Source organism: Lissotriton vulgaris, chromosome 9 (assembly GCF_964263255.1).
Source record: "Lissotriton vulgaris chromosome 9, aLisVul1.2, whole genome shotgun sequence".
NCBI classification, from domain to species: Eukaryota; Metazoa; Chordata; class Amphibia; order Caudata; family Salamandridae; genus Lissotriton; species Lissotriton vulgaris.
The window spans coordinates 1,223,705,758-1,223,723,870 of record NC_141697.1 but is presented as its reverse complement, the minus strand read 5'-3'; the positions used below and the strand labels follow the sequence as shown (position 1 = coordinate 1,223,723,870).

The 18,113-nt window shown below is 48.7% G+C and overlaps 1 protein-coding gene across 10 annotated transcripts in view; it reads left to right on the top strand.

Annotated features, from left to right (window-relative positions):
* Positions 1–18,113, top strand: part of USP19 (ubiquitin specific peptidase 19) — a 471,392-nt gene that overhangs the window by 385,111 nt on the left and 68,168 nt on the right. For all 10 annotated transcript variants that reach the window (XM_086939352.1, XM_086939351.1, XM_086939350.1 and 7 more), the window contains 3 exons: positions 12,613–12,723; positions 13,010–13,226; positions 16,553–16,705. In XM_086939352.1, coding sequence (XP_086795478.1) covers positions 12,613–12,723; positions 13,010–13,226; positions 16,553–16,705 — 481 coding nt within the window. The remainder of the gene's footprint in view (positions 1–12,612; positions 12,724–13,009; positions 13,227–16,552; positions 16,706–18,113) is intronic.

Genomic DNA, 18,113 nt, shown 5'->3' with positions numbered 1-18,113 from the left:
TTGCTTGTTTCACATTCATCACCTTTGCCTTGATAACGTCAACCTTTTCTCCCAACCATTATACAACTGCCGAGAATCTTTGCCCTGCATCCCACAGTTAACCACCGTCCCCCGGCATCACAATCACTCCCCGGCCCGCACTCCTTCGTGCCCTCACACCCGTCCCCGCTGACTCTTGTTTGGTCTCCATAGTAACCCCGGACGGCGGAAGCACCGCCGTTTGTCACAAAGCTCAGGCCCCGCACAGCCGGGTACACACACACACAGCACCCTTTGAGCACAGCGTAGACACGGACACCCTCAACCAAGCCCTACCCCATCACAACCCCCTTTATCCCCGGAAACAAGGCCCGGCATCCCCGCGCCCGGCGGTCCGAGATCCGGTTTCCCTTTGCGGCGTCGCCATGCTGCACTCACCCGCACTCCGGCCACAGGGGCCCCGGCCTCGTCCGTCACCTTGGGGGACATGGAAGCCCAGAGCAGCACCAGCCCCAGGAACGTGCCGATCACCAGCACACTGCGCAGGAGGAAGCCCACCTTCAGCCGCATCGTCCGCTGCCTGCCCTCGGCCCCACTCGCTCCCCCCGGCTCGCAGCCTCGCTCCCTCCTCCGCCCCTCGGCTCTTCCGGATTACAGTCCGCTCCTTCCCCCGGCTCTGCTGCTCCCGGTGCCCGGCCGCTCTGCTGCGCGTCTCCTGCAGCGGTGCTGCCCCCTGCTTGCTCTTCTGCATACGATAAACTTTTCCGTCAGTGTGTGATCCGCGCAGCGCCTTTCTCACCCCAGCCCGGATCTTTCTCGCCCTTCTCTAGGGCAGCACCTCCCCTCCTCCTCCTCCTGGTCCCTCGCAGATCAGGATGTGTTCCAGGAAGTCCCCTTGGGCTGCTCCACGTGGCTGATTTTGCTGTTCCTATGTTGTCACTGTGTTGTCAACCCTATGCGAGACCCCTCCACTAGACTGCCGCTGCGGTTCTGCTCGCCCCCTCCTAAAGCAAACAGATTAAATTGGTTAAGAAGGCGCCGGGTAGGCGCTGGAGGCAAACAAGGCGCTACCTGCCTCCTCGAGAAGAGCCCTGTTGACTGAGCGGCCAGGGCTCAGTGCAAGTCTGTCAGCGCCCGCCGCTCCTCCAGCCCTGCCCTCTCAACTACACGCGGATACGAACACAACCACGCACCCTCCAGCTCGGATTAGCCATAGTTTTAGCTGCTTAATCTCCCAACGTCCCTTCTCTTGTTTAAAGTTTCATCTCATACTGTCCACAACTATAGCTGCTTGCATGTCTGACAGGTGTAACAGTCATTACAGACCTTTTTACAGCAGGTGGTAGACGCTTGGTAACTCCCCACCCACCGTCATTTGAGGTATACGTACAAGTCCCGAATCTTGTCAACATTATGTGACCAAAAAGAGGGGGTTTCATGGTTTAAACTAGCCACTAATTAATATATTGGCGGCATCGCTGGAAATTCTATTACAAGTCCTTTGGCCCAATTAAGATCTTTACAAAACTAAATTTCTTTAACCCGGATCGAACGAATGGTTGTATTGGAGCAGATTAGGCTGCAGAGGTTTCATACTTGCCTCGCTCGACTGGTAGTTTAACTGGTCAGATGTAGAGTAATGTAAGTGATTTAATGAGGAATGTGCAATCGGAGTAATGAAGATTATCAGCAGGGCAACTGGAATTATGCAGCAGGAGAGGACCAAATTATGCTTCAGGGTTGACTAAATTGCAGCAAAAAAATAATAATTATGCAGCACATTTTGTGTTGGTATTGATTACCTCATTATTTTGGCATTTTTACACATGTTGACACTGTGGGCCAAGGCTTCACCTTATTAGTTCCACTTTAACACCCAAATAAGAAATAAGCAACAGAAAGACCACTAAACCTTTGCAAAAGGCCTCCCACTCACCCTCACTCACCCACCCTCACTCACCCACCCTCACTCACCCACCCTCACTCACCCACCCTCACCCACCCTCACCCACCCTCACCCACCCTCACCCACCCTCACTCACCCTCACTCACCCTCACTCACCCTCAACCCCTCACTCACTCACCCTCAACCCCTCACTCACTCACCCTCAACCCCTCACTCACTCACCCTCACTCACCCTCACTCACCCTCACCCTCACTCACCCTCAACCCCTCACTCACCCTCACTCACCCTCAACCCCTCACTCACCCTCACTCACCCTCACTCACCCTCAACCCCTCACCCTCACTCACCCTCAACCCCTCACTCACCCTCACTCACCCTCACTCACCCTCACTCACCCTCACTCACCCTCAACCCCTCACCTCACTCACCCTCAACCCCTCACCCACCCTCAACCCCTCACCCACCCTCAACCCCTCACCCTCACTCACCCTCAACCCCTCACCCTCAACCCCTCACTCACCCTCACCACCTCAGCCTCACCCTCACTCACCCTCAACCCCTCACCCTCACTCACCCTCACTCACCCTCACTCACCCTCAACCCCTCACCCTCACTCACCCTCACTCACCCTCAACCTCATGCTAAAGATTTACAAAAAAAAAAAAAACCCATAAACAATTCTAAAAGCACTAACTCTAATGCTGCGAGACCTATTGCATTTCTAATGCTTGTTTTTTCAATGTTTCTGGAATTTGTGAATAGAGGAACACTGCCTGAAGAATGTGTGCGAGTGTTCCATAGCAGAAAAAAATCAAGTGACTGTTCACAAAATAGCAACATTTTAAACAAGGTTTTGAACCCTGGTGGGAAAGCGAAGTAAAACTCTCAATTCCATCTGCGATGTTACATTTACCAAGTAAGAGGTTCTGTGAAAGGTGCGGAGTAAAATAAACACCATTTGATCTAATGGAGATTTCATTGATTAATACGGAACTCATAAATATAGCAATCTACCAGTTCTTTTTATCACCTTAAAAGGCGAGGATGACAATATCTAGAAGCCAAAAAAAATTAACGTTGCATACAAATTATTGTAATGAAAAATGTCATGCAGACCTCACCAGATTAGCTGACCAAGAAAGCCTCGGAAGAAGGACATAAAATATCCTAGAACTACAAATAAAATACACATGCGCTTTGGTCAACTGTTTAAAATGTAATTTATCAAGTTTGAGATTTGCAATCCGCATACAAATTGGATGGTATTGAAGCAGGTTTCCTGCACTTAGTGTTTGATGAGTAAACTGCACTCTGGACAGACACTGAATAAAGTTTGATATTTATCAACTTAAATATTGGAAAACAATTGAGAAGTAATTATAACATTTCCTATGTTCTTTCTTTACTAGTGAAAATGTTGGTAAGTGCTTTGTGTGGGAGCTGGATGTTAACCATGGTTCATGATGGCCTTCTTCGGGGATCCCAGAATGAATAATTAATTGCAGTACTGCAGCAATCATCCTCCCAATTGTTACACTGAACTTAAAGTCAAAGTCAAAAAATTTATATAGCGCACTACATACCCAGAGGGTCTCAAGGCGCTTAGGGAGGGGAGGAGGATTACTTGTCAAATATCCACGTTTTAAGTTGCTTTCTGAATGATAGGTGGTTCTGGGTAAGGCGAAGGTAGGTGGGGAGTGAGTTCCATGTTTTAGCTGCCAGGTATGAGAAGGATTTGCCTCCCATGGTGGTCTTGTTGATGCGGGGTACAGTGGCGAGGGCTTGGCTGGAAGAACGTAGTTGGCGGGAGGGGGTGTAGAAGGACAGTCGTGAGTTGAGGCATTCTGGTCCGATGTCGTAGAGTGATTTGTGTGCGTGGGTTAGCAGTCGGAAAGTGATCCTCTTATTGACGGGTAGCCAGTGGAGGTCTTTCAGGTGACCAGAGATGTGTTCGTTACGCGGGATGTCTAATATGATCCTGGCTGAGGCGTTTTGGATTCGTTGGAGTTTCTTCTGGAGTTTAGCGGTAGTACCTGCGTAGAGGGTGTTTCCGTAGTCCAGTCGGCTCGTGACCAGAGCATGGGTGACTGTTTTTCTGGTTTCGGTGGGGATCCAGCGAAATGTTTTTTTGAGCATGCGAAGAATGTTGAAGCAGGATGAGGATACGGCGCTGACTTGTCTGTTCATTAAAAGTGAAGAATCCAGGATAACGCCTAGGTTCCGTGCGTGGTCTGTCGGGATGGGTGCTTTTCCAAGGGCTTCCGGCCACCAAGAGTCGTCCCATGCAGAGGGGGATGTACCTAAGATGAGGACTTCTGTTTTATCTGAGTTCAGTTTCAGACGGCTGTGTTTCATCCATTCGGCAACTTCTTTCATTCCTTCGTGTAGGTTGGTTTTGGCGGTGCTGGGGTCATTGGTGAGAGAAAGGATCAGTTGAGTGTCATCCGCGTAGGAGATAATGTTGAGATTGTGTTGGCGAGCGATGGCCGCAAGGGGGCTCATGTATATGTTGAAGAGGGTGGGACTGAGTGAGGATCCTTGTGGTACGCCACAGATGACTTCAGTGGCCTCGGACTTGGATGGTGGAAGGCGGACTCTCTGGGTTCTTCCGGTGAGGAACGAGGTGATCCATTCAAGTGCTTTTCCTTGTATTCCGATGTTTCTGAGGCGTTGTAAAAGGGTGCTGTGGCAGACTGTGTCGAAAAGTGTATTGAATTGGCATAATGCACAACTGTCCATGATATCGGCTGTGGGTGGAAACATTCCTTTGTTTATTTAAACCTTTACAAGACCCTTGCAAATGTTGAGCTCAAAGACTCTGCTTGGGCCCAATTTATATACATTTATAATTGAGTCACAAACATGTAAGTAACCCTGTATCGGCTGATAATTCTTATAGAACTGCCTCCATTTACTCGTTCAGAACTCTTTGTATATTTCAGTGCAGATATCATGCCAACTACATGAGGTTGATGATCCCCAGAATTTGGTGAGAAATACTGACTACAAACAAACAACCTATTCTACCATGGTGACCAATTGAAACAATTGTGTAAAACTAGTTGGCACTGCAATGCCCACTGCACTGACTGCATTTTGTATATGTTGACCATAGCATTCTGTCTCCTCTGATAATCCCACCTGACCAGGTAAACCAGGAGAAAGATACTCTGTGGCTTCGCTGCTGACCAAAGTGGGGAGTTCAGTCAGTTCCTCAAGACTTCATTTCGGAATGGTCCACCTCTTTACCAGTAAAGATTATAAAGGTGGAACGAAAGTTGATTTGCTGATACCGTTCTGTGGTTTCAGTAATGTGGGCCTTTCTCATAATACGCCTGGGACGCTATGTATAAAAGCTTCTGGCAAGGTTATCTCGATCTCGTACTAAACTTTTGCAGGTTGGAGTTTCTGTGCAACCCCTTGCTAGGAGGTTCATTCCGGCTGGAGTGGAGCACAGGACTCCTGTGTGCCTTCCCATCTCTGCTTGTCCTGCCCTCAGTCCTGAAGAAGTTCAGGAACAACTGGGTCCAAGTCATCCTAGTGACATTGGAGTGGGTTAGAAGAGTGTGCTTCTCGAACTTCTGGGAATGAGCGTCTGCCCCCTCGATTAGGTTACCTCTTTAGGAGGATCTTCTGTCGCAGCAGTAGGGTAGGATTCGGTTTCCAAACCTTATGAACATTCTGATTCCGAACCTTCACAATCTGCACTCCATGTGTGGAGATTAAGCAAAGGCACTTAGCTGAATTCAATATACCACCAAATGTTGTGCATGTCATCCTCGCTGCCAGCTGTCTTTCTATATTAACGCTGGTACTGTAGCTAATTTGTCGCCTGATGTAGAATCTGCAAGGCAAATCCTGTACAAGATCAACTGTTGGATGATTTGTTTGTTAAAGACCTTGCATTGGGCACTATTAAAGGTTATTTTTCGAGCCCTTCAGCCATTTAGCTTTGGCTGTTCCACCCATCCTTGCTTAAATCCCCTGTTCTGATGCCATTTATTAAGGGTTTGGCACACATTCGCTCCCAAACTGTTTATGATGCCACAGTGGGACCTTACCTTGGTCTTGACGTTTCTCATGTGTATGCCCTTCAGGCCAATTCACAACTGCTCATTTTGAACTTTATAGGCGCAACCGCCCTACACCACTGGTTTTTAAAAAAATATTTTTTTTACAAACCAGTGCTGCGGACTCAGACTGCATTTTTGCCAAAAGTTATGACTCCTTTCTATGTTGGGCAATCTATCACTCTTCCGACATTCTTTGCCAAACCTCACTGCTCAAATGAGAACAGGCTACATCTTTTGGACCCAGAAAATAGGTTTAAGCTCTTATATTGATTGTACCAAGGACCATCGGGTGGACAATCCGCTTGGCATTGTGTTCTCTGTGGCGAAGAAATGAAAGGGTGCGCTGAAAAGGACTCTTTTAAGGTGGATAGTCCTCTGCATTAAGATCTGCTAAGTGTTAGCCAAAAAGCATCATCCTGGTTTGAGAGCCCATTCCACCAGGGGTAAGACTACCACTACTACGTTGGCACATCGAATGCCTGTCCCTGACATCTGCCAGGCAGCGACGTTCGTGTCAGATCATACTCTCACGAAGCACTACAGTCTTGGCAGCCAGATTGGACAGTGAGGACAATTTGCCTGTTTAGTCCTATAAGATATTGTGGTCTGAACCCACTGCACAGGCCCTCCACCTTCGGGAGGTTCTGCGTTGGTATCTATTCTAAAGGTGAGGCTCGAGGTCCTCAGGTAAGCACAAGAAGTCGAAGAGACGTCATCGCTCTTCCGACTCCCCCCCGACGCTCGCATGACGCGGCCGGGGGTACGGGCGACACCGCACTCGCAGCTCCGCCGGAGCCGCGGGTGTCGCGGCCTGCTTCATTCCCGTCGGTCCCTGGGTAGAACGCGACACCGGAGGAGATCGAGTCCTTCCTCACGACCATGAGGTCGCTCACTCCTCGGTCGGGCTCCGCGGCGCCTTCAGGCCCAGCGGCCTCGACTGGGGGTCCCAGCGAGTCGGGCGCTTCGGTCCCGACGCCGTCTGGTGCATCGGTTCCGACGCCGCCGGTGACTTCGGTCCTGGCGTCGCAGGCCCCCGCAGGATCCGCATCGTCGCCGGTCGACCTTACAATCGCCCCGGCCCCCCGGGTGTCGCCCCCGGCGCCGCCTCCGGGCGGCACCGTCCCCGATCCCTCCCTCGATTCGGGAACGGCGCCACTCGGCACCGCTCTCGACGCCGATGGGAGATTTCTACTTCTATGACCCCACCCCATCCTTTGGTCCGGAATCTCAGGAGATGGGTGGTGAGGGGGATTGGCAGGGGTCTGAGGACCCTCCGGCACAGGAGTGCCAGTCTTATCAGGACTGGACAGGTGAGCTACGGGAGGCCAGTGGTCTGGACACCTCGCGGGTCACTGGTTTTGTCTCCCCTCCTACCGTGGCTATGGAGGAGGGGGCTGCCTATAGTGTGGTACTGACGCGGGCGGCCAAGGCCTTGGGCCTGGAGCTCCCCGTCGCGACCGTGAGGACTAACCTCCTCACTGAGGTCCTTAAACCGCAGGCAAGCTCGGCCGAGCCTCTGCTGCCATTTAAGGAGGCCTTGTCTGACGTTCTTCTAGGCACTTGGTCCAAGCCCGCTACAGGTCAGCCTGTAGATAGGAACGTGGCCAGACGCCACCGCCCAGGTCCGGGCGACCCTTGTTTCCTGTCCTCCCACCCCACCCCGAGAGCCTGGTCATCCAGGCCTCTAATTCCCAGACCGCATTCCCGACAGCTCCCCCCCGATCGGGAATCCAAGAGGTACGAGCAATACGTGAAAAAGGTATTCTCCTCCCTGAGTTTAGGGCTGCGGTCAGTCAACACCGCCTGCCTCTTGCTCCGTTACACCCACTCTCTGTGGGACACGGTCGCGGACGTGCTGCCACAATGTCCGCTGGAGGTCCAGACTAAACTCACCCAAGACCTTGCGGAGGGTCGAGATGCGGCACGGTACTCCATGTGGTGTGGACTGGATACCACGGACTCGCTGGGCAGAGCGATGGCAACGACTGTGGCGATTCGTCGCCACGCCTGTTTGAGGTCCGCCAACTTTTCGGCTGATGTCCAGAACACCCTTATGGACATGCCGTTTGATGGCCGTCGCCTCTTTGGCGACAAGGCAGACCATGCGCTTGAGCGCTTTAAGGACTCCAGGCTACGGCCAAGTCTTTGGGCCTCTCAGTCCGCGCCAGCAAACTGCTGCTTTTCGCTCCTTTCGTGGCCAAGGAAGGGGCGCCCCCACACGTCCTGCCAGCCACGGGCCGTAGACTACCGTCCAGCGCGGTGGCGGACGTGGAAACCACCGTGGCGGTCGGTGACACCGGCGAGGCCACTCCACACCTGCCACTGCAGCATCCGCCTCAAAACCTTCCTAGTCCGAGCTTTCAGGCCCATGTGACGCCAGTGGGGGGCAGGGTTCGCCATCACCACCTCCACTGGCGCACTGTCACATCTGACAGGTGGGTGCTGCAAATCGTACGAAGGGGCTACTCCCTCCCCTTCGAGGCGACCCCTCAAGCCATGCCACCACAGTACCACCTCGTGTCGGGGGATCACTTGACACTTCTACGAGAGGAAGGTATGGCCCTCTTGGCCAAGGGGGCCATAGAGCGCGTTCTTGGGCCAGAAGTAGGTTGTGGTTGTTACTCCCACTACTTTCTGGTACCCAAGAAGGGCAAAGGGGGCCTACGCCCTATCTTGGACCTGCGGAACGTCAACGGCTTCCTCCGGCAGCAGAAGTTCAAGATGCTGACACTAACTCAGGTCCTAGCTGCCCTAGACCAAGGAGTCTGGATGGTAGCGTTGGACTTGCAGGACGCTTATTTTCATATCCCCATCTTGCCGGCCCACCGGCGTTACCTGTGGTTCATGGTAGGCCACGAGCACTTTCAGTTTACCGTGCTCCCCTTTGGCCTTCCCACCGCCCCACGGGTGTTCACGAAAGTGATGGCGGTGTTTGCAGCTCATCTGCGCAGGTTAGGGGTTTCAGTCTTCCCCTACCTCGACTACTGGTTGTTGAAGGCGGGCTCGCCCCAGACAGTCGTCGGCCACCTCCAGACTACGGCCGACCTCCTGCACCTGCTGGGGTTCTCCATCAATGTGCCGAAGTCACACCTGTGTCCCTCTCAGAAGCTCCTCTTCATCGGAGCGGTTCTGGGCTCTGCGCAGTTTCGGGTTTATCCTCCCGCGCAGCGGGTTCGGGATATTCAGGCTCTGATTCTGCTCTTTCAGCCGTTATCCTGAGTCTCGGTCAGGTTAACGCTGCGGCTTCTGGGGCTGATGGCCTCCTGCATCCTTCTGGTGCATCACGCCTGGTGGCGGATGCGGGCTCTGCAGTGGGACTTTCAGTGGGCCCAGCATCAGGGCAACCTGTCCGACCATGTTTTGATCTCGGAGGGCACTGCAAAACAGTTGCAGTGGTGGCTCACGGACCGCGATTGGGTCAGCAGCGGCAGATCCCTCTCCCTACCCCAACCGGAGCACGTAGTTGTGACGGACGCGTCCCTCCAAGGCTAGGGGCCACATGGGAGAGGCGGGGATCAGAGGCCTCTGGTTTCCGGCAGAGTCCCGGCTCCACATCAACCTTCTGGAGCTGTGGGCGATCCGGCTTGCACTGAAGGCATTCCTCCCCTCTGTCCGGGGGAGTGTAGTGCAGGTGTTCATGGACAACACCACCGCCATGTGGTACTGCAACACACAGGGCGGGGTGGGGTCGTGGACCCTATGCCAGGAGGCACCTCTGGCAGTAGCTGGAACATCAGGGAGTTACCCTGGTGGTTCAACACCTGGCAGGTTCCCTGAACGCCAAGGCGACGAACTCAGCCGTCGGTGCATGATGGATTACGAATGGCGTCTGAACTCTGACGTGGCGCAAGGCCTCTTTCAGCAGTGGGGAGAGCCTTGGTTAGATCTATTTTCCACGGAAGAGAAAGGGCAATGTCATCAGTTCTGTGCGTTGGAATTTCCAAGGCGGCGCTCGCTCGGAGACGCTTTTCGTCGCGAGTGGAGCTGCGGTCTGTTGTACGCCTTTCCGCCTATACCACTTCTGCCCAGAGTGCTGAAGAAGAACAGGCGCGACCGGGCCCAAGTTATCCCTGTGGCTCCGGACTGGGCACGAAGATACTGGTATCCCGAGCTACTCAGTATGTCCGTCGATCCCCCGATTCGTCTGCCTCTTCAGGAGGACCTTCTGTCGCAGCAGCAGGGGACGGTCCTCCACCCGAACCTGTCCCGTCTCCACCTCCATTCTTGGAGATTGAGCAGCGACAGTTGAGGCCATTTGACTTGCCTCCTGAAGTTTGTGATGTGATTCTGGCAGCCAGGCGTCCCTCCTCAAAGTCGGTATACGCCTGCAGGTGGAACAAGTTTGTGGCATGGTGCACAGCAAAGGCTGTGGATCCCCTTTCTGCCCTTCTTTCTCAGGTTCTCCTCTTCCTTCTTTCTCTTGCCCAGCAGGTCTCTGCTTTGGGCACTATCAAGGGCTACCTTTCTGCCTTCTTAAGGTTACCTGATCAGCCTACTTTGTTCAAGTCCCTGGTTGTTAATAGATTCTTAAAGGGCATCACTCATATGTTCCCCCCTGCTCCTTTTGTGATGCCTCAGTGGGACTTGAACCTTGTACTTACTTTTCTGATGTGCGCTCCCTTTGAGCCACTTCATAACTGTCCTCTCCGTCTTCTTACCCTTAAGACTGCTTTCCTGGTTGCCATCACCTCTGCCAGGAGAGTGACTGAGCTCCCGGCTCTTTCATCCAAGCCTCCCTTCCTTTCTGTCCACCCGGACAAGGTTGTGTTGCGTACAAGACCCTCTTTTCTGCCCAAGGTAGTCACGGCCTTCCACATCCATCGGGCAGTCCATCACACCCACCTTCTTTCCGCCTCTGCATCCCTCTAAAGAGGAAGAGCGGCTCCACCGTCTGGACCCAAAACGTGCGCTCTCTTTCTATTTGGATCGCACACGCCAGTTCTGTGTGGATGGCCATCTCTTTGTTGGTTACGTGGGCACTAAGAAGGGACGGGCTGTGCACAAACGGACCATCTCTTGGTGAGTCATGTTGTGCATCAAAGAATGCTACTCTGGCCAAGAAGGAGCCTCCTGTTGGGCTGAGGACCCATTCCACTCGGGCCACGGCGACTACTACTGCCTGGACTGGGGAGTATCCCCTTGCAGAACATCTGCCAGGCAGCTACGAGGGCCTCACTGCACACGTTCGCAAGACACTACTGCCTGGACAGCCAAGTCCGGAGGGATGGCTTCTTTGGCCGTTCCGTCCTCCAGGACTTTCTGGTGTGATTATTGGTTCGCAGACCCTCCACTGTGGGTTGGTATTGCTGGGGTATCTATTCTAAGGTAAGGAATCTAATACTAACCTGTTTCTTTCAGATGCACAAATTACTTACCTTCGGTAACGATATATCTGTAAGAAACAGTAGTTAGTATTAGATTCCTTACCGCCCCACCCATCCTCCCAGTTCTGCGAACCGATATCTAGGGTTAAGGTCATCCCCTTTCAGGGCCCTAGTTTCATGGCACCAGTGTTGGTTTTTATCATGGCTCTAAGTTTCTGGCACGGAAAAGCTGTGTATAAGAACTGACGTCGGCGCGCGATGGCGGCGTCTACTCCGGCGACGTCGGCGTCTACTCCGGCGACGTCGGCGTCTACTCCGGCGACGTCGGCGTCTACTCCGGCGACGTCGGCGTCTACTCCGGCGGCGTCATCCCGGCACCGACGGCGGACGCGGAGCTGCAGACAACGCCTACCGACGGGCAGGGGTACTGCTACGCAAAAGTTTCCGGATCCAGTCTGACGCCTGGGGATATTCTAAGGGAAGGAATCTAATACTAACTACTGTTTCTTACCGGAAAGAGTATTACCAAAGGGGATCAGTAACTAGCATCACCTAGTTAAGGGGATCAGTGGAGCGCCATCTGCTGGGCTCCAATCCCCTCCTCCAGTTCTGCCACTGTACAAGTTTGAAACAAGTGCAGTTTTCTCTGGGTAACAAAATGCCGATTCCATTCTCAACAAAACCCTCAAAACAAACAAAACTGTCCTAATATAAAGAAAATATGCATGCTTTCAAAACTTCGGTATATAATCCTTCTAAAGCAATAACCTTCAGGCATCTTTAAATTGGATAAAATAGCAAATTGGGTTAATGCACCTGATAGAGAGCTTTCTCTATCTAACCTGACGGTTTAGTCACTTCAGATTGTGTCACCAGCCTAAATGCAGCTAGTTACCTATAGAATGCTTTTAGCTGCATTTAGTGCAGGGTGCCTACAAGCCTAAAAAGGAAACCCTTATGATCATGTGAGTGAAGCTTTCTTGAGGTACAACGGGGCTGATGTGGGTGAGTGTGTGAGGTGGCTTTTTTTTTTTGCTTAGCTTGTATTGCTTGTGACCTGTTTTATCTTGTTTGTATTTGTTGATGAAGCTTGCAGACAATTTCAGTATACAAAAGCAAAATAAAAACTATTGGCGTTATCTGAGTTTGTTCAGAATTTGCAACACTGACACCGGGTTTGTCTATGTACAAATGTTTCTCCCTCGCTCTGATATTCACAAGTTCGAGATTCATATTGTTCAGATTAATAGAGATGAAATAAATTATTGTTTAGCTTCTTTCAATTTGTTCGGTTTTCTGTACTCACATAATGCATTTCCTGTTTTTCAGCTGCTGTTCCTGGATATCAGCAGTCAACCAAAATGTTGAACTTACATGCAACGCAGTTTTATATTAATGCCATTGATTCCACCAACAAGGAGGTTAGGCTAGAAGACAAAGGTAGGTTTCAAACCTCCCAATGGCTAATACATGCAATCTAGAGCTTTGGTTCCTGGTGAGCAATAAGATGTTGCAACACTTTTGAGACCGACTACTGGGTGGCAAAAAAGCAGAATAGCATTTGACAGCACTGAGAGAGAACTATTTCGTACGGTGTCGTGGGTCTACTCTGACTGTCCTCTTTGGTTTTTAAGCCTCTGTGTATAGTTGTTTCAGTATGTTTTTTCAGTTTCATAATTTCATTAGCAGTTTTCTCATCTCTTGCATATTTGTACTTGCCCTGCAGGTGATACTCCTTTGGATTTGGCAGAAGATAGCTCCCTTGCTTTAGTCTGGAAGAACAATGAGCGTTTGAAGGAGTTTGTGTTGGTCGAATCAAAGGAGCTAGAGTGTGTGGAAGACCCTGGATCTGCTAGTGATGCTGCACGGGCTGGTCACTTCACCTTAGAGCAGTGCCTCAATTTGTTTACAAAGCCAGAGGTCCTGGCTCCTGAAGAAGCCTGGTAAGAATGGATTAAGGTATATAGTTGAAAGAAGGAACTGTGATCCCAGCTTTTCTTACTGACTTCAACAGCCACAACTTTGGACAAACTATTGCATACCTAAATTTTCACACTATGAACATTCCTGGCCAGATCTGCCTTTTACTGCTTCGCTGATCACCACATAGTCCATTAGTTCTTTTCTAACTGGAAAGGCTCCTTTTCAAGACCTATCCCCATTCTGCACTTCTATAGTGTGATGGAATTGTAGATTATAATACTTTCTCAAATGAAGAAAATAAATGATTCTAGTAAAGTTTCTTCTCAGAGCATGATTCCACATTAAGCTAATTTGATGGTAATATGGGTGCTTTTCCCAATTCTTCATTGCAAAATGAGAATAGAGCTCTGTAAAGGAATTCACACATGTTTGGCAGGAGAACAAAAGTTAGTTGAAAGGGTGGAACATCCCTTTCAGTACCACAAGCAACAGTGTACACAAAACTATGAAGTCCATCTATATCACCACAGTCCAGTATAATTTGTATTGCTTACTTGATAACTTACTAGAAATTGTTTGCAGATGCTGTCGAAGTTGGCTACACACTATAAAGTCGCAAGCGTGTTGGGTTCAATATTGGTAGCTCTGCAGGTAATATCAGCAGGAGCAGGGATTGCTGAGATGTATTTGAATCGCATGAGTAGAGCACTTGCAGTGCCCATCCTTTAATAACACATTATATCTGTGAAACACAGCAGATAATCCACTGAATTCCACTCTAGGGATTTGGCAAGCACATTAGGAAGCGCATGTCCTGCTCAAGTAAAGGTCGCATGCCCCAGCGCCTTTTGGTCTCCTCGGGTTTCCTTACTTGCTTGTCCTGCCCTCCTACAATGGTGTACTCCGCTCCCCAATAGTAGTTCTCCAGTAGCCAAAGTGCTGCAGTTACACTGCTTTTTATGTAGACTCTAGTACCTACTCCACCTGTTTTTGAGTTTAACAATCCTATAGTGAGTTTTGTTTGTAAGCTCATAATTATGCTTTGAGTTGAAATGATGTAGTGGGATAGTCGAGGAGGACAGTGGGGATACTGGAGTTTGGAGGACAGTGGAAAGCATTTCACTGGGATAGAATGCAAGAGATTTCGAAGTGAGGCAGGTGAACTGCAGTCATAATGTTTTGCAGTGGATCCAGAACATGAGTTAGCTGAAATCTCTGCTTCTTTGTCATGGCATTCTGTTTGGTGTTCATAAAAGGTAGAACATCTCCACACATGCCAGGGTCCTGGAACACGATGTTTTAGAAATGTTAGGTTTCCCAAGCCAGTAAAAGAAAAAAAAATTTGCCCAGTAAAAGCAACATTTAGGGTTTTATTTTTATTAGCCAAATTAAACTGTCTATTTACAGTATATTTGTTTGAGACTACCACTTAATAACAATTCAAGCTATATAAATAAAGAGAACTGGACACAGTCCGTATAGGGAAAAACGATCCTGCTTCTTCGAGAATAATGGCCATCATTCAAAACTGGTAAATCGCCGCTTCTGTTGGTGTTTGTATGTGGTTAGAATTTGAATTTTCCCAGTTTTTCATTTTGAAATTGTTTTTGTGACTAAGTATGATTGTAACGTAAGATTGGTAGGATGGTCTTTGATTGGGGCGGGTGTTAGTTGTCCATTGCGCAACCACACTGTGCTGATTTTAATAAATGCATACAACCTAATGCTGGTTGGAAACACCATTGAGTGATGACATAACTCTCTATGGCCTATAAACTTGGGAGAAGCCCCTCCCTTGTATTTAAAGCTTTAGGAGGCCTGCTGTATGAAGCTCTTTTCTTTAAAGCCTAGATCACTGACGCCTACTCCTCATGTTTCCACATTCTTAGCCCCTTAAGGCAGATACTGCCATGTCTACCTCGTTTGCACGCCTAGGTTGTTTCCATTACTATCCTCTCTAGGATTCATTTATTGTAACCTTTTGTACCTGGGCCTGCCATCATCGATTTTTCGCAAAACTTCCCAGGATCCAGAACTTTGCTGTCCGATTGGTGAGCAGTTTAATCAGATTTGATCATGTAGCAGAGGCAAGAGTTTGCATTGGCTTCCTGTAAAGCATTATTTTTAAAATGCTCTCTCATGCTTAGTCTTTTGTGAAGAATCTTCTCACCTTGCCGAGCAATTGAGTCGTTCTATCCAGGGAGGAGTCTGTGCTCAACCTCACAGCTACTGTCCTTGGTCTCAGTTAAATAGTTGTGCTCTCAGTCTTCTTAGACTCCCACTCGGGAACAGCATACTTTTGTATATCAAGAGCATTCAAAAAGGTTGTAAAAACCTCACTTCGTAATCTTCGACTAGTTTTATATTTTGTTTTACTATTCCTTAGCGCCAAGATGGTTGATGACCAAGCTCTCCATAAATAACAAACAAAATCGGTCGGTCAACCTTCGTTGATGTCTTTTGAGGTAGTGTTGTGCACAAAAGAGTGTCTTTTGTTTAAGCCATTCTTGTTTGTGGAGCTTGTATGCTGGTGCAGTATTTGATGGGGATTTAGTTCTGTCTTGTGCACGCTGTCCGAGTATGACCCTTTGTAGAGGAGACTGGAAATGATGGTATGTGGTTTTATTGTTGGGTGTAGAATGTGTGGTTGTGTTGGTTTTTAGCCTAGATGTCGAGAATAGTCAGAGAAAACTAATCACCAAAACTATTGAGGGCTCAAATTCCACTTACATATTTGAGCATGCTAATTCATCGTGGGCAGGCTGAGTCAAACACTTGAGTCTGGGGCCCAGTCGCATCTCCATTACAAACATACAGGTACATGATCTATTACTATGCAGATATTACAAGTCCTATTCAAGAGGGCATGTTCTTCTGAGTTATATTACTGTGTGTCCCTCCTGGGCACGCAACAATAAGGAAATAGTGAATCAAGGTCTTCAGAGGTGTCTCCCTTCCAGAAATGTAAGCATTCAGATAAGTATAAACTCAGGAGTGTGACAGTCCGTCCATCACCAGCATTTAACTGAATAGCGAACGAGTGAATCCAGGTCCTGGGATTGGAGCTGTACAGATATATATCAAATATAGGACCAATACATCCTGGGCATCTCACTATACTGATAAAGAATATGTGCATCTTCACCTAGTAATATGTCACCAAAATGATTTCTTCCAATTAGTTTCAAAATGTAGCAAAATAGAGCATGAACTGTGTTTCCCTTTGCTCTGTACTTGCCAATGGAATGCAGTATTTATATCCAGTATTTTTACTTGAACAGCAGTACATTTCTGCTTTAATGTTTGAATTTCATGCCATTTTTCCCATTTTACTTTTCCGCTCTAGGTACTGCCCTAAATGCAAGCAGCACAGAGAAGCCTCCAAGCAGCTCATGCTGTGGCGGCTTCCGAATGTCCTCATTATCCAGCTGAAGCGTTTCTCCTTCCGCAGCTTTATCTGGAGGGACAAAATTAATGACATGGTGGACTTCCCAGTAAGGTGAGATCCAGTGAAAACATTTTTGCTGGAGGTGCGGTCTTCATTAATTGTTGCTAACCAGCTCATACTTTACAGTGCCCTGTGCAAGGCCTAACATTCGCTTATCCTAGCTTAGAAACCATGTGCATAATGTGCTTGATTGAAGTGTTCTCTGCAATATGTATTAAAACATCTGAAATCAAATGTGACTGATTCTTGAACAGCTGTTGCAGCATGGTTTTCGTTTTTAGCTTCTGCAAGCCATAGTTTTGCAAGTCTGGATTCTAGGTGCAGTCTCATTATAGCTATGTAATAAGCTTACAGTATATATTAGGCACTGAGGCTTTGTGGGACAGGAGGTAGAATTTTGGTGTAATATTTGGAAGAATATTGGTGCTAGAAAAAGGTGACTGGCTCTGGTCTCCTTCATCCACATCATTTGCAGTAAATTTTCCCCATTGTAAGTCGTCCCTACCAATTTTGGTGTCTTCTTCACTCTTCCTCCGTAGCATCCTCAGGCAACTTGTTCGTGTCCTTGGGTCTACATTGTCTAATGTGCCAATTGCCTTTCTTTTCAGTACTGAATTGTGCGCACAAAGTCGTTCATCACCTTACTTGTCTTCTGCATTTTTCCTACGAAACCGATATTACTTACCTTTTGATAGTCCTTTCATGTGTAACACCTTATAGTTTCCCAGAGTTTAAAAGGTGTGTTTCTCTTGTGTGACCTCTCTGAAAATGGTGCTCTGAACTTTCAAAACTATATTTGGGATCAGAGAACTGGTGCCCTGTTGATTGCAGCTCTATGTCTTCAGTTTTCTGGTCTTTGGTCTCAGGTTCTGCTCCCGGTGAATCTTCTCAACAGAGCACTCTGAAATAACTGCAGAACCAATTGTGCTTTTACAGCACAAAGACTACACCTCAGATGAAATGTTTCTGTCAATCAGTTCTGGAGTTATTTCAGAGTGTTTGTTTTTGCATTTGGATTTGATAAAACGTGATCATCAGTCATTTGACGCTTGACAGATACGAAAACTACAGACTTCTAAAGGAAATATAATATAGGAAAAGCAACTCCATATTCCAACATGAGAAAGCAGGAGAGTTCACTCAACATTGATCTGCTACACCCATGCTACAACAATCAATTTAATGGCCCATATTTGTTCTGTTTCATAGCATAATTGCCTAAAGCGGGTTTTAGGGAAAAATATTTTTTGTTGGAGTTTATTTTCTAGCGAGGTCAGTGAATTGGCAGTGTGATTTGCTAAAAAGAGTCTAAATCCGGTTCACTGATCTTGCCGCTGTGAATCAAGACGCTCCTCTCTTTGGCCCACTGTGGATTTGTCTAAAAAGACTCATTCCTTCTTACAGATGCGGGTGCTTTTGCTTGGTTTTGTTATGTAGGAGCTGTGATATTTATTTGTGT